This window comes from Mustela lutreola, chromosome 1, assembly GCF_030435805.1.
Source record: "Mustela lutreola isolate mMusLut2 chromosome 1, mMusLut2.pri, whole genome shotgun sequence".
NCBI classification, from domain to species: Eukaryota; Metazoa; Chordata; class Mammalia; order Carnivora; family Mustelidae; genus Mustela; species Mustela lutreola.
In genome coordinates, this window is record NC_081290.1 from 145,177,287 (window position 1) to 145,192,502 (window position 15,216).

General features: G+C 36.0%; 1 protein-coding gene across 3 annotated transcripts in view; it reads left to right on the forward strand.

Annotated features, from left to right (window-relative positions):
• Nucleotides 1–15,216, forward strand: part of NR3C2 (nuclear receptor subfamily 3 group C member 2) — a 344,105-nt gene that overhangs the window by 234,697 nt on the left and 94,192 nt on the right. For all 3 annotated transcript variants that reach the window (XM_059175756.1, XM_059175746.1, XM_059175764.1), the window contains exon 4: nt 10,001–10,117. In XM_059175756.1, the coding sequence (XP_059031739.1) occupies nt 10,001–10,117 (117 nt within the window). The remainder of the gene's footprint in view (nt 1–10,000; nt 10,118–15,216) is intronic.

The following is a 15,216-nucleotide window of genomic DNA, read 5'->3' on the forward strand; positions in this document are numbered from 1 at the left end:
GAAAAGAGAGAAAGCAGAGAGGGAACAACTGTACAAGGACCTGTAACCTTCCAGAGTCTTATACCCTCTTAGGGTCTTGGCCCTCATCTGGAATTCTTAGCTGAGCTACGGACAGATCCGAGTCCCAGCTTTCTGGCCCATGTTTACCCTAAGGATGTCGTTCCCCGTTCTCATATCTTTGCCTGCTTGTTGAAAAACTTAAGACTTGAAGATGAGATCAGAGCTGTATGGTATTTGTCTCATCTCAAGCGGGCTCTTTTCATCTACAGGTGTTCCTCACTCAGTGGTGATATTCTCTTCCCACAGGAAGTTCCTCACTGACATATTAAGAGTTGGCTGTGTTTGTTCTTTGGATTTTCTCATTCTACTTTTTTTTTTTTTTTTTAAGGCCGAGATAACAACAACAAAAGTGACATCACTAGCATGTGTTCTATATATATCTATCAATTTGAATCCATTCAACAACATACAAAGCAGGCATTACTATGTCCATTTTATAGTTCAGGAAACTGAGGCTTAGAACAAGTTAAGCAGCTTGGCCAGGCATCTCACAGCTCCCTATTGACTGAGGTAGGCTTGGGACCCAGGTGTGTCTGGTGACAAAGATGTGCCCTTCCCACTGTATCTCCTCCCTGCTGCCTTCCATGTTTCCACTCTTTCCGTTCTAGTATTATTGATGCTTTAAGGCAAGACCCATATGTCATCCAATCTGTATTTTCTCATTTGGGCCCAGCCCAAGTACAACAAAAACTTGGTTCTTGATTTCAAAGTAATTGAAAATTTTAAAAGATAATTCTTCTTGAGTTCAGTAACTTTTAAAACAATGATAATTTTTAGACACTTTCTGAATTATTTTCCACTTAGAAGCAATATCACAGTTGAGAACAATAGGGCAAAAATGATACTGTTGATTCATTTTTTTAAATTTTTGAGCTCAGCTTTGTTAAAGTCCATGGGCACTTTCCATTTGGTTTGAGTACTTCTGGTTAGTCTGTAAACCTATGAATTTATATTACATATGTACTAACTAAGCTTCCTGGTACCCCATCCAGATTTGCTCTAACCTTGGCGGCTCTCTGTTTTCTGGAATGACTGCCTTTTCTCCAAAAAGCTGCCGCTTCCTCAGGCAGGAGGTACATTGAACTAGTACACACAGATGGGTGAGTGACTAAAGTTCCCTGAGCTCCACTGAACAGATTTTCATTCTTAAAACAACATGCTCTTACAGGCAAGTGGCTCTGTAATGGATACCTAGCCAACTTCAGTGGAGTACCATGTGGGCTTCATGGGGAAATTCCTGAGGACCTAGGACACCAGGAAGGCACACTCATCCACTGTGGGCTTGTGACCCTGGTTTAAGCTCTGCCTTTCACAGACCTCTCTGCTGCTTCCTTGTAAATCCTGAGAGCTCTTTTTCCATTGTTGTGTGCATGTAGGAGAGTCTGAAAGGTCTGATGCTGGAGATAAGCAGAAAGAATCTGTATGCAAGGATCTTTTGTGAAAGTCAATTACCTACGAGTCAGTGGGACTTCTGTGAACATTCATTTGTCTATATACAACATACTGTATGAACATTTAAGTTCTGTATGTTGTACATAATTGAATTTATCAGTATGTTTATATTCATTCTTTTATTCAGTAGCATGTATGGACCAGGAAGTATGCTGTTTGTGCTATATTGTTCTTCGTAGTGCCTAATAGAATGTCATAGATGGATGTTCAGCAATTTTGTACAAAAGCTTTTACTTCAAAGTAATATTTTGGAATCTTCAAAGCATCTTATTTACTTTAAGCTTTTATTTCCCTCCATGTTCATGGAAATGAACATTCTTTTCTTTGGAGTATCTATTACAGTGCTTGTTACCAACTAGCCAGATGGAACTTTCTCTAAATTTTTATGAAGAAAAATAATTATAATCTATCTGAAAATTGTGTGACATTTGCGTTTCCCCTATAAGCTTTTAATTTATTTAGTTTTTTTTCTTTTTTAAAGATTTTATTCATTTATTTGACAGAGAGGGATCACAAGCAGGCAGAGAGGCAGGCAGAGAGAGAGGAGGAAGCAGGCTCCCTGCTGAGCAGAGAGCCCGATGTGGGGCTCGATCCCAGGACTCTGAGATCATGACCTGAGCCGAAGGTAGCGGCTTAACCCACTGAGCCACTCAGGCGCCCCTAGTTTTTTGTGTGTGTGTGTTTTTTTTTCTTTTTGGTACAAATTCTGAATACATGTGCGTGTTAGTATACTACCATTGATAAAATAAGGTGGGGTTTTGGGACTTGGGGGCAGTCAATGGATTACATTCTTTATTAAAATAGTCCATAGGTATTTATTTTCTTTTAAATGGAAATGTATTACACACCAGTAGCTTCCCATTAACATTTTGAAAAGTTCAGCTATTTATGGAAAGAGCTCTCAGCATTTTCTATTAAAATCAATTTGTTAAACAACAAAAAAAGCAACAATGTACATCTTCTAATACTTTGAGAAGAACTAATATAAGGGCTGAATTTTATGTTTTCATTTACCCTTCATGGAGGTAGTCTTCAGCCAGGTTCCTCATATATTTCCAGCTCTTTGTCTTCTGGGCACAAGGTAGGATTCCAATTCCTGCCTGCCTTGTGGTTGGGTGGGTTTATTGCATTAGATATAAGCAATGAATAGTGAATTGTCCTTTCTAGACTGGAGCATTGGATTTCCTAAGTAGATTCACCAGCCTCTGTGCCATGAGACTCACAGCATTCACTGTGGTGGCTGCTCCATCAGCCTAAGGAGGTGAAAAGACATGGAGCAGAATTTGCAGCTTATCTGCTGTTGCCTAATTACTTAGGCTTTATAAAGAACTACTTTTTGGCTTTGTTGGTTTTTCTCTGTTACTTGTATTTTTCCTTTGTCATTGATTTCTATACTGTATTTCATTCCTTCTATTTGCTTTGGAATTAGTTTCTATTTTTTTCTAGCATCTCTTGAGATAGAATCCTAGATCATCAACTTTAAACCTTTCGTTTTTATAATATAAGTATATAAAGCTAAAAATTCTTTTGTAAGTACTGCTTTAGCTTTATCCAAAAAATTTTTGATATGTTGAGTTTTCATTATCATTCAGTTTGAAATATTCAGTATTTCCATTTTGATCTCTTTTTTGACCCAAAAATTATTTAGATGGGTGTTACTTTTCAGGTATATGTAGCTTTTTAACTTATATTGGTATGGATTTCTAATTTAGTACCTTTGTGGTGAGAAAACACACTGTTTGTGATTTCAATCCTTTTAGAATTTGATACTTGCTTTTATAGCTCAAGATGTGCTCTATCTCAATGAATGTTCCATGAGCATTTGAGCATGTGTATTGTGTAATTATGTAACCTAAATGTTAATTGGGTCAAGGTGTTTGATAATATTGTTCAAATCATCTATATCTTAACTGTTTCTCTAGATAGATAGTGATCGTTCTGAGAAATTGTTGCTGAGAGAAGGGTTCTTGAATCTCCAACTGTGATTTTGGATTTATATTTTTTCCTTTTAGTTCTGTCAATTTTTGCTTGATGTATGTTGAAGCTCTGCTATGAGATGCATTTTGTATTTAGGATTGTTATCTGTCTTTATAATCATCATGAAATGATATCGTTTCTTTGGTGATACTCTTTGTCTTGAAGTATGATTTTAATATAGCTGCATCAGCTTTCTTACATTACATTTTACATTGTGTATATTTTCCCATAATTTAACCTTCAACCTGTCTGTGCCTATATATTTAAAATACACCTTAACACGTATATCAGTCTTGCTTCTTTTTAGCAGGTCTACCATCTTTGACTTCTAATTAAAGTGTTTAAACCATTTATATTTAATGTAATTATTGCTCTATTAGATTTATATCTGTTACTTTGGTATTTGTTTCCTTTTGTTCGCTCTGCTATTTGTTCCCTTGTTTTTCCTTCTCTGTATGTTTTGGGTTAAGTACATTTTAGGATGCCATTTTAAATCTCTTCTGTCTCTTCAGCTATACTTCTTAGTGTTATTATTCTAGTGGCTGCTCAGGCAGTCTCTCAAACATTAATTTGTGTCAGAATCACTTGAAGGGCTATATAAAACACAGATTTCTAGGTCCCACCCTTGAGTTACTGGTTAGTATGTCTGTAAATTTAAATTTCTGATAAGTTCTTATGTGATATTGATGTTGCTTGTCCAGGGACCATACTTTGAGAACCATTGTTCTAGAAATCACAGGATGTACTCTTAATTTATCACTGTCTATACTCAATTAATTTCAAGGATACCATTTTAAGTATAATGTAATAAACTTACAGCAGTAGAATTTCATTTATATCCTTTCTTTTTGCTTTGTTCTCGGATATAAAACTCACACATGTTTTATAAATACCATTATACATTTTTATTATTTTTTTCTATAAAAAAATCATTTGACTTTTAAATAATTTTTAGAAAGAAAATTTCATTTACATTTTACCATCTATCATTTCCAGTTCTTGCTTTTCTTTTCAGTACCTCCAGACTTCTATCTGGTATCATTTTCCTTCACCAAAGAGAACTTCCTTTTCCATATCTTATAATGTGATTCTACTAGCAACAAATTCTTTTAGCTTTAGTTTATCCAAAACTATCTTTATTTCACCTTCATTTTGAGAAATATTTTCATTGGTTATTCTGGGTTGATGGTTTTTCAAAATATTGTATGTTGTCTTCTGGCCTCAATTGCTTTGATATGAAGTCAAATATTGCTCTTTTCTTTGTTCCCCTTTATGTAATTTTTTTGGCTCTGGCTGCTTATAATTATTTTTATTTCTGTTTTTCAGCAACCTAACTATATTGTGCTATAGTGCTTTTCTTTGTGTTTATCCTTTAAGGGGGCATTTGCTAAGCTTTCTAGATTTTCAAGTTGCTGCTTTAATCAAATTTATAAATTTTCACATAGTTTTCTGACCTATTTTCTCTCTGTTTCTGGAACTCCAACCGCACACATATATTAAATTACTTAAAGCTATCCTACAGGCTATTAGTACCTTGTTCATTTATACTTAATTTTTTTCTTTGTGCTTTAGTTTGGATGATTTCTACTTATATTTATTTAATTTCAATAGCCCATTTTTGTTTAGTGCCCAGTATGTTGTTAATTCTAACCAATAAATATTTTATTTTAGATATTATATTTTTCAGTTTTTGGATATCCATTTGGTTTTGTTTATTTTATTTCTGTAGTTTCCACACCTCTTCTGACAGTTCACAATTCTTAACTCCTATTAATCATATTTACTTATACATTCTAACAGATCAGTTTTTAAATCCTTATCTGTTAATGTCAACCTCTGGAATCTGTTTCTACTGATAAATTTTTATATTGACTTTGGTTCAGATTTTCCTGTTTTTAAATATTTTTAATTATTATTATTGTATTCTAGACTTTCTGGATTATCCAGATTCTGTTATAATTCTCCAAAGAGTATTGAGATTTGTTCTAGTAGTTATATTTCTGATAGATCACTTTGAAATTGTCAAGCCTTTGCTTTAAACGTTTTTAAAGATAGGTCTATTTTGGTTAGGATAAACACCATAGGCTAAATGTCTCAGCCCTGGAATACCATATTTCCTCCTAAGGTAGGGAACCTCCAATATTAAAATGGAAACCCTGAGGTATTTAATGAGTCCTTCTAATTTAGTGGGATTCAAACTTTTTGTGATGGGCAGCAGCTGAAATAATCTGCCCAGCCCTTTTATTTTAAACTGTTTTACCCCTAGACTCTTTGAAATTTCATGTTCAGTTTAGGGGTCAGCCAAGAATTTGAGGGGAGTTAATATGTACATTTTATCTACCTCCATCCCCCTATGACACTCTTCTTTCCAGAATATCCTTCTTCAATTTCTAGCTACTCTGATAGTCCCCAAATCTGTTCTCTGCCTTCTGAAGTTAGTAAGACTGAGGATTTTGCTTGTTTTCTATCAACCCTGCACTGAGTGGAATATAGGCCCTCAAGGCGAGACCTGTTCAAAGGTGAATCTTGTCTGGGGTGATTGTCTTTTTTCAAGAGTCCATTTTCTTCCAGTTTCTTCCTGCTTTTTGTTGCTCCCCAGTGCCTTCAATTCTTTCTCTCCTTTTGTGGACAGTTTATAATTGTTATCTGTAGGAGGTTTATCTGATTCAAGCTGTTCTGCCACTACCAGAACTGGAATTCTCCCCATAATGGACATGTAATTTGAATGAGAAATCTTTGTTTCCTTTATCACCAAGATTCTTTTTAACTACAGGATTATTTCTGTTGCTATATAGTCTGACAAAATATATAGCTACTAATTTGCATAAAGGCCATCTTTGAGAACTTTCAAGTAGACTGTTAATAGTGTTCCCTATTTCCATTCTATCTACTTGGTATCTCAACTTAAGATTAATGTTTCTAAAACACAGCTCTGAACTCAACATATTGCAAGCAAAAATATTCAGTGATATCCCATCACCTGCTGAATAAAATCTGAGTGCTTTAGTTTGTCATCCAAAGCCTCCACTGTCTGGTCCCCAGCATTCTGGTTGTTTGCCCTTTGTTAGCATCATAGGAAATCGTTTACGTGAAAATGCCTGGGATTTGACTTACTCAGGACTAGCAATCTTAATACCAGGAGAACACAATGTTTAAATAAGACATATTAAAGTTTTTTAGATCTTCTACATGCATTCTCTTGTTTTCACTGCAGGTTTTGTTGTTGTTACTTTGGTGTTTTAATATAAACTGAGGGATGGGACATACATTGCTTACTAGTGTAAGGTACGATTTAAATCTTTAATGTTTGCACAACTAAAAATATACACGATGGAAAACTGTGAAAACTCTTAGACCCTTACAATGCTCCCATCCTATTTTTGGAAAATGAATTGGTGGCTGCGACCACACTGGTTGGCAGAGACCGGGTATACAATTTCAAATATTGCTGCAGGAAGGAAATTATCCTGTAACCATTATAGTAACATGGATTTTAAGGTGTCTTCATTTTTTAAGAATCCTTACAGAAACATCCAGCTTTTGGAAGTTTCTTTTCTTTTTCTCTTTTTTTTTTTTTTTTTTTCAATTTGTATTCTTTTTGGAAGTTTCTGTTTTTGAATACCCAAAGAAGAAAATCTTCTAGTGTGCATGGAAGACAGTGGTCATTTCTTATGCATTCTTGTATGCCTGCAATCTAAGAGACTTAGTCACATTTTACTGCACATTGGCAGAAGTGGAAAAGAACCTTACATTACCCCAGCCCCTTATGCAAATGTCTGGCAGCCTTGCACACATAGTAGGTTCCCAGTGAATACTTGCTGAATTAAAACCAATTAAAATTACATTTAGTTTTCTCTTTGGACTTTAAAGTTTGTTCAGTTCAGTGTGAGTCGTAGATAAATCTTTGGTTTTGTGTTCAATTTCACACCATCCAAAAGTCACATAATGCTGGTTGTCACTGGATATACTGATGAATAGAGTGTCTTCATTCAAATAGTGTTCCTTTGCTTCTCGGTTCCAAAGAGCATTTTAGCCTCCCATTGGACCACCAGCAAATCATATTGCAAGTTGATGTTTAAGACTGGCCTTTAATGCACACTGATACTGTCAGCCTTCCTGAATTTTTCCAGTTCCATCATTTGGGGAAGTCACTTTACCAGTGCTAGCATGAGTTTTTTTCTTATGAGCAAATAGCATTAATAATATTGACCTTCTATATCATAGGGTTGTTGTAAGGCTTAAATAAGATAGTGCTATAATAGGATCTTAAAGTTTTATTTTAAAGGTGGTAACCAATTACTTAAGATACTGTACAGCATCATGAAATGTTATATGAATCAGTTACAGTCTTTACCATGTGTATTGATTGCCTTTGTGTAATTATCTATACTTACTTATACCCACTAAGAGCCACCGATTTTTTAAAAAGTCATTAGATTATTATAATGGTAGGTTTTCATTTCTTTACTTTGATAGATTTCCCTATTCTAGTACTGTTTATTGTTATTATTACTAAGATTTACCATAATGTTACTGAGAATGTGCTCTAGATTAAATTATTTCAATTACATTAAGCAACACATTATTTTTATTGAGTATATACTGTAATTTACTTAGTAAGTCTCAACAAAGGGAGCATATAGTCCTAAGCTGAAGGGAGTGCTTTAGATCCTGTTTATTGCTTTATAGCAATCGATGAAATTCCCTCTCTCCTTTCTTTGTCTGCATGTTTTCAATGACCCATGACTCAGTCCTCAGACCTCTTCTCTTTCCATCTGTGCTCACTCTCCATATGATCTCATCCAGTCTCATGGCTTAAAATAATGACTGCACACTATTATACCTCCAGCCCAGACCCCTCCCCGACTCCAGACCTGAGTATCTAACTGCCGACTTAGCACATCTGCTTAGAAATTTCTCAAGCATCTCAAACTTAACATGTCCAGAACTGAATTAGGGTAGTTTCCCATAAACCACATGCTCCTACTGTCTTGCCCATTTCAACTTAAGGCAGTTCCATTTTTCTTAAGGGTTCAGCCCAAGACTCTTAATGCCTCTACCTCCCCTTTTTCTTCTGATCTATCAGCAAATGCTAGCAGTTCTACCTTTAAAATGCATCTGACCACTTCTCACCACTGTTAGTGCTACCACACTGACCTGACCCACAGTCATCTCTCCCCTGGATTGTACTGATAGCCTCCTACCCCTGTTCTTCCTATATCTGTCTCCATCCATTGAGTCCGTTTTCAACATAACAGCCAGAGTGATCATGCTAAATGTAAATCACATCTAGTCATTTCTCTGCTCAAAGCTTCCCATTGCACTCAAACTAAAAGTCCAAGTCTTAAATATGGTCTTTACCGTGGCCCAGTATGATCTAACTCACATTAACTCTTTTTCCTTATCTCTTACTTTCCACTCATTCTTTCTGTTCTTTCATACTTGTCTGTTCCTTAAACATGCCAGGTGTCCTCCCCATGCCCGCCCCTACCTTATTTACTTTTCCCTCTGTGTAGTATATTTTTCTCCCCAAGATGTCCACATCGTGCCTTCCTTCCTTCAGACCTCTATTTAAAGCATCTTTGAGTAAGGCCTTCCATACTCTTTTTAAAATACCAGTATTCTCCCACACCTCCACCATGTTATATGCCCCTTCCCTAGCACAGCTTTCCAGCATTTGTATATTTTACCTAATTACCTTGTCTGTTGATTGTCTCCTCCCAGTTGAATGAAGGTTAATGATAGCAGGGACTTCTGATCGCCTCATTCATTGCTCATATTCATTGCTATGTGCCTGGTACCTAGTGGATGTTCTATAAATCTTTTGAAATAAATAAAGCAGTAATAGCGCTAGGCTACAATTTCACATTTTGGTAGTAGATGCCTCTTTCTGACTATAGTCCCACATCTGAATATTTTAAGTTACATTTTGGTCTACAGTTAAAGATTTAACTGTTACAGTAAGGATACAGTTAAATATTGTTAAATATTTATTTATTAATATATAATAAATATTTATTAAATATTATTAACAGTTACAGTTAAACATTTATAGTTATATAATCTGTAAGTCTTCCCACTGAAATCACCTGTGTGTAAATGGTGGGCACCATAGCAACTCCAGCAACTGCAGGAGAGCCTTCAAACAATCCACTCTGTTGCTTCTGTGATGTGTAAATGAAAATTGCACCATTGCCTGAGAGGGATTGGGCAGCTACCAATAATTTCAGTATGGAGCATGGCTCCACATATATGAAAGTCAGTTGGAAATAAATGCAGTATTAATCTTATCTGTAATCTAAAATCTCACCTGTGTGAAACTGGCCATGCCCATACCTATATTACCTGTAAATATTATTCCTCTTCTAGTTTTCTGAAAAAGAAATTTCAGGGCAGGAAAAATGAAGTTTCGTATTCTGATTATACTTATTAGTTCTTTATATTAGTGTAGTAGTCTTTATTCTGACAGATTTTTTGTTTGTTTTTGTTTTTTTGTTTTTTGGTTATTCAGGGCAACACAACTATTTATGTGCTGGAAGAAATGATTGTATCATTGATAAGATTCGACGGAAGAATTGTCCCGCCTGCAGACTTCAGAAATGTCTTCAAGCTGGAATGAATTTAGGAGGTAAGTTTTGTGTTTTTAGTTCAATAAAAATTGTTAATATGTAACATAACACTGCTAAGCTCTGTATACTCCCAAAATCTAAGATAAAACTAACATGGAGCAAAGATTTCTAAAAATCTAATAAGCTTATGATAAATCATTTTAGTATTTCTTTCTTAGCAGGAGTTTAAAAGAAGTATGTTATGTGGCTATGGTCCTACAATAGTTTTCAACCCTGAGTTTGCTAAGGTTTCAAGTACTCAGAACAGAACCAAAACCAAAACAAAAATGAATGACTTTTTATATGAAACCATAACTAACAGTTTTTATTACAGTGTCTGTTTAGAAATAAGCCCTGCATGTGATAATATTAGCCAGATAGGAATACATTCTAACTCTAAGAATAAGTGTAATAAATGAAGACCTATATGAAAAAACTTAAAAATGTCACAGTAGCCCACCCAAAGATGGGGTTGGAGGGGGGCAGGCTGGTGAGGGATGGTTAAAAGACTTGAACCAAACACAAAAGTATATGGTGTCCATGGATGGGAAGATTCAGCCTGCTAAAAGTATCCATTTTCTCTGAATGAATTTATAAATATAACACAATCCTAACAAAATTACCAACTGATGATTTTAAGTTCCTAAAGAACAGCCAGCAAAATTCTGGAAAGATGAATAATGAGGTCGACTACCTTTACCAGATAGTAAAACATATGCTACAACTACAATAATTAAAATGATCTGTTTATTTATCGATTGTAAGACAATAACAGAAATTCAAAGAAATAAATAATACGAGAATTTTGTGTATAATAAAGTTGTCATTCCAGATCAGTGGTAAAAGGATAGATTATTCAACAGAAATTATTGTGACAACTGGGTAGCCATCTGGAAAACAAGAAAATTGAGTCCAATCTCATACTAACTACCCACCCAAATAAATTGTAATCTTTCAAAGTTTTAAACTTGGAAATAAAACCATAGACGTACTAAAAGAAAAGAGGGATTTTTCTTATACTCTCCAAGTGGAGAAGACCCTTCTAAGTATAAAACTCAGAAGCTATGAAAGAAGAGAATTAAGAAATCAACACTATTTATAAATCAAATATTACTACAAAGGCAAATAATAAGAAACTGGGGGAAAGTACTGGCAACTTATAGATAATGGGTTTATTTTTTGCATAAAAATCTCCTATAATTCCATAGGAAAAAGAAACCAAGTTATTATAAAAATGAGATTGAGGGGTGCTTGGGTGGCTCAGTTGGTTAAGGATCTAGCTCTTGATTTCAGCTCAGGTCATGATCTCAGGGTGGTGAGATCAAGCCCCGCATCAGGCTCTGTGCTGGGTGTGGAACTGCCTAAGATTTTCTTCTCCCTCACCCCCTCCTCCCCTCTTCCTGTCCCCTTCTCGGGGGAAAAAAAAAAAACCAATAAGATTTAACAAAACAAGAATATGAACAGAACATTTGTAGACAAAAGAAATATAATTGGTTTTTGAAACACATGAAGAGATTCTCAATCTAATCATAACAGAAATGCAGATTAAAAATATGAGTTAAATTTCTTACAAATGCTAAAAATAAAACATTTTTATGATATATTGTTTAATGATACAGAAAATGGTGATCTCATGCATTTTAGGTGGAAATATAAGGTAATACAACCCGTATAGAGAGTGATTCAGTTATTTCCGTAAAATGGTAAAGGACATATATCCCTTGACTTAATGGGTCCTAAGTACATTTTTGCAATATAAGAAATTATACATTCATAAGATATCATAATATTGCTGACCATCAGAAAAACATTAAATATTCATATGTTCAGGATTGGTTAAATAAATTACAGATCCTCTTCAGACAATAAAGGAAGCTCTGTATGGATTGATCTCCAAAATAATCTTTAGTGAAAAAAATAAGATTGTAGTATTGGATGTTTTGCCTACTACAAGTGATTTAACTCGTTTAGAAAAATATATATATATTGTATAGAACATTTCTGGAATAGTTTATAAGAAACTAGTAGTGCTGGTTGTCTCAGTAGAAAGGAGTGGATAGCTAGGAGACAAGGATAGGAAGGAGAATTCTCGTCACTCTATTATCCGCCGTGCCTTTGAATTTTGTATTTTGTTTAATGCGTTGCGTATATACTACCAATTTAAAAGAAATAAAATAATTTGAAAAGGAAATGAGACTTCATTCTTTTTTGCTTTGGTAAATGCAACTGGCCACTAGTCAGGACTTGGGAGTAAACATGGCAGCACACAGAGCAGAGCGACTCTTAGAAATCGGGAGGAGTCTGGGCTGTGGCCAGTTGAGGCTGCTCATGGCAGAGTGGGGCCAGAAGATGTTACATAACTGCTCAGCCGGAGAGACTCGTGCTGTTTAAGAGGATGGGTTCTGGAGCCAGACTGCCTGGGTAGGAACCCTTACCCTACCACTTCCTGACCCTGTAACCTCCAGCAAGTTACCACCTTTCCGTGCCGTGTTTCCTTATCTTTAGCTTGCAGTCATTGGCCTGCTTACCTCAGAGGCTGTGATGAGGGTTGACTGAGTCAGTGTGCAGTGAAAAGAAAGTGATCACTCAGTACATGTCAGTGGTTTGCTGGGCGGTGGCAGTGCTCATTGTGATTGAAAGTACTCGTAGCGCTTTCACACATGATCTGAAAGACGTTTTTGCTCCACGTTTTGCTGATCGTAAATCTCTGCCCAGACTGGCTAAGTGACTTGCCCCAAAATACCACAGCCAGTGAGTGACATGATGAACATAGGCCTTCTAGCTCTGGATTCTTGGTCTGGTGCTTCTAGGATACCACACTGTTCTCTTGTTCTGTTGTGTCAATCAGTGCAAATGCGGCACAAAGATCACCTCCTTAAGCATGTGAATGAGAACTGGAGAAATTAATCGTTTAAGATCTAGATGGCACAAGGGTACAGCCATTGCTTATAAAATAAATTTTAAATCGATTTTGTAAATTCCAAAATCAGAACTTAGGCATACTTGCACACTACTGAGGTATCTTTTAAAGTGCCTGTATATATATTTTGTACTTTATAAAGACCATAAAACTTTAATACATAAATATTATATAAATATCATGTAATTATACTCTATAAAATATAAGTACTGTTAGTTATTATAAAAAAATAACCATATTTATAATTCCTACCTTGTAGGGTGTTGTTAAGGGTTAACCAAGCCCATCCATAACCTGTAAAACAGGGTTTCTCAACCTCTGCAGTGTTTGATATTTTGCGTCCTTTGTGTATCAGCATCCCTGGTCTATACCCACTAAATGCCAAGAGCAGTCCCTTCACCCCAGGTGTAACAACCAAGAATGTTTCCAGACTTTGGTAAATGTACCCTGTGTAGCATCAAGACCCACTGATTTAGCTATAAGAGTAAATTACTGTAAGCACTATTCAATGAGATATTTTCTGCTGAGATATAAACGCCAGCAGGGAAAGAATTTTTGTCTGTTGTGTTCATTGCCTTTTCTGCAGTGTCTAGAACTGTGCCTGGCACAAAGCAGGTATTCAGTAGCTATTTGTTGAATGAATGAATGAATGATTGAATGGCATTTTTGAGGGCTTCTGTGTTCTAAGCATTTTGCTAGGCCTTTTATAGGTGTCATCCTTTTTAAGCCTCACATTACAACATGTGATACATACTATTAAAACTGTCCGTTTTGGAAATGAGTTCACAGAGGCACAGAGAGGTTAAAGAACAGGCCTAAGGCTGCAGAGCCAGGGAACTCAGATCTCGTCCCTGGCATCAAAACCTGTGTCGAGCATCACTGTGGTTCGACATAGGTCGGCTATTTGTAGATTGGCACATCTAAAATGGCCCAGATTGTCTGTTAATGGCAGCCGCAGCATCCTGCTTTTTCATTTGTGTCTGTAATGACCTGTGAGTGGGGTTTGGCACAGGACCTGATCTAGAACTCACATCATTTGTCATTAGTTTCTGTATATGCGGCATAGGTTCTGTGGGTTTTGGTAAAACATTTTACTAGAGAGAAAGCATACTGTGAATCTTTGTCATTGAAAGTATTGAGTCAAAAAATGCCCAGAAATTAATATTTATGAAGATACTTTTTTCTTTAGGCTCAAGTTCTAACTTAACCACTTCTGGCTCATGGATTACATCCTTAACATCTACTAATTATCCAGTTGCGGTGACATACGTTGGAATTTTTTTTCTTTTTCTTCTGTAATTTATTTTGAAGGTTTGCTCTTGGTTTCAATGTGGGCAATAAGAAATGCAAGCATTTTTATTATATTCAAAAAAACATGAATTTTCACCTTTTACCGTGAAGCAGTTTTGTAAATTAAAAATGTGAGTTAAATTACAAGCCTGTATCTAGACAAGTCCCAGTCTCACCCATGTTCTTAACAGAGCAGGGCTGTCCAGTTTCTTCTGATCCACTCTTCTTCCCTTCTGTCTCTCTTGGTTGCCAACCCAGTGTAATATTTGGAAGGCATTTTCTGTTGGTGAGTGACCATGACTCTGGGAACAAAATTAGCCTTCCCGTCCCAAAGGCTTCAGGAATCCAAAATACTTTAGAATAATTTTTTTTCCTATCTTATCAGCTGGTTAGCGTGTAATTTTAACCGTTGTCCCCATGCTGGCCTCTACCCTAGAGAGTGGGAGGACGGAAGAAGAGCAAGTAGATTTTTAGTTCTCAAAAATTAAAGCCACAAAATGTGCCTCTTCCCTTTTCTCTAGACCCACTCCCTTCTTCCTACCACAAGCACTATTCCTTTTCTTTAAAATCCTGCTGAGCTTTAGGCTGCATGCAAAGGAAAATATAGCAGAAGATGTGAGAATGTCAACAGAGAAATTGAAAGGAAAATAACAGCTTTCCTGGCCCCAAGCTGGGCCTGCCACTCTTGCTATAGCCCCTATCAGTAGATCTAAAAAAGTCATGGTTCCATATGCATGAGAATTTACTGCTTTGCATAGCTTTCTGCAAAGGAATTAATCACTTTTACTTGCCAGTGTTCTGAAGAGGATGATCTATACAGGTCTTTAAGAGCTTCTCCAAAAATAGATAAAACATAGCATTAAAGCCAAGTGGCCCTCAGACCAAGAATGTGTGTGTGGGGAGGGGGAA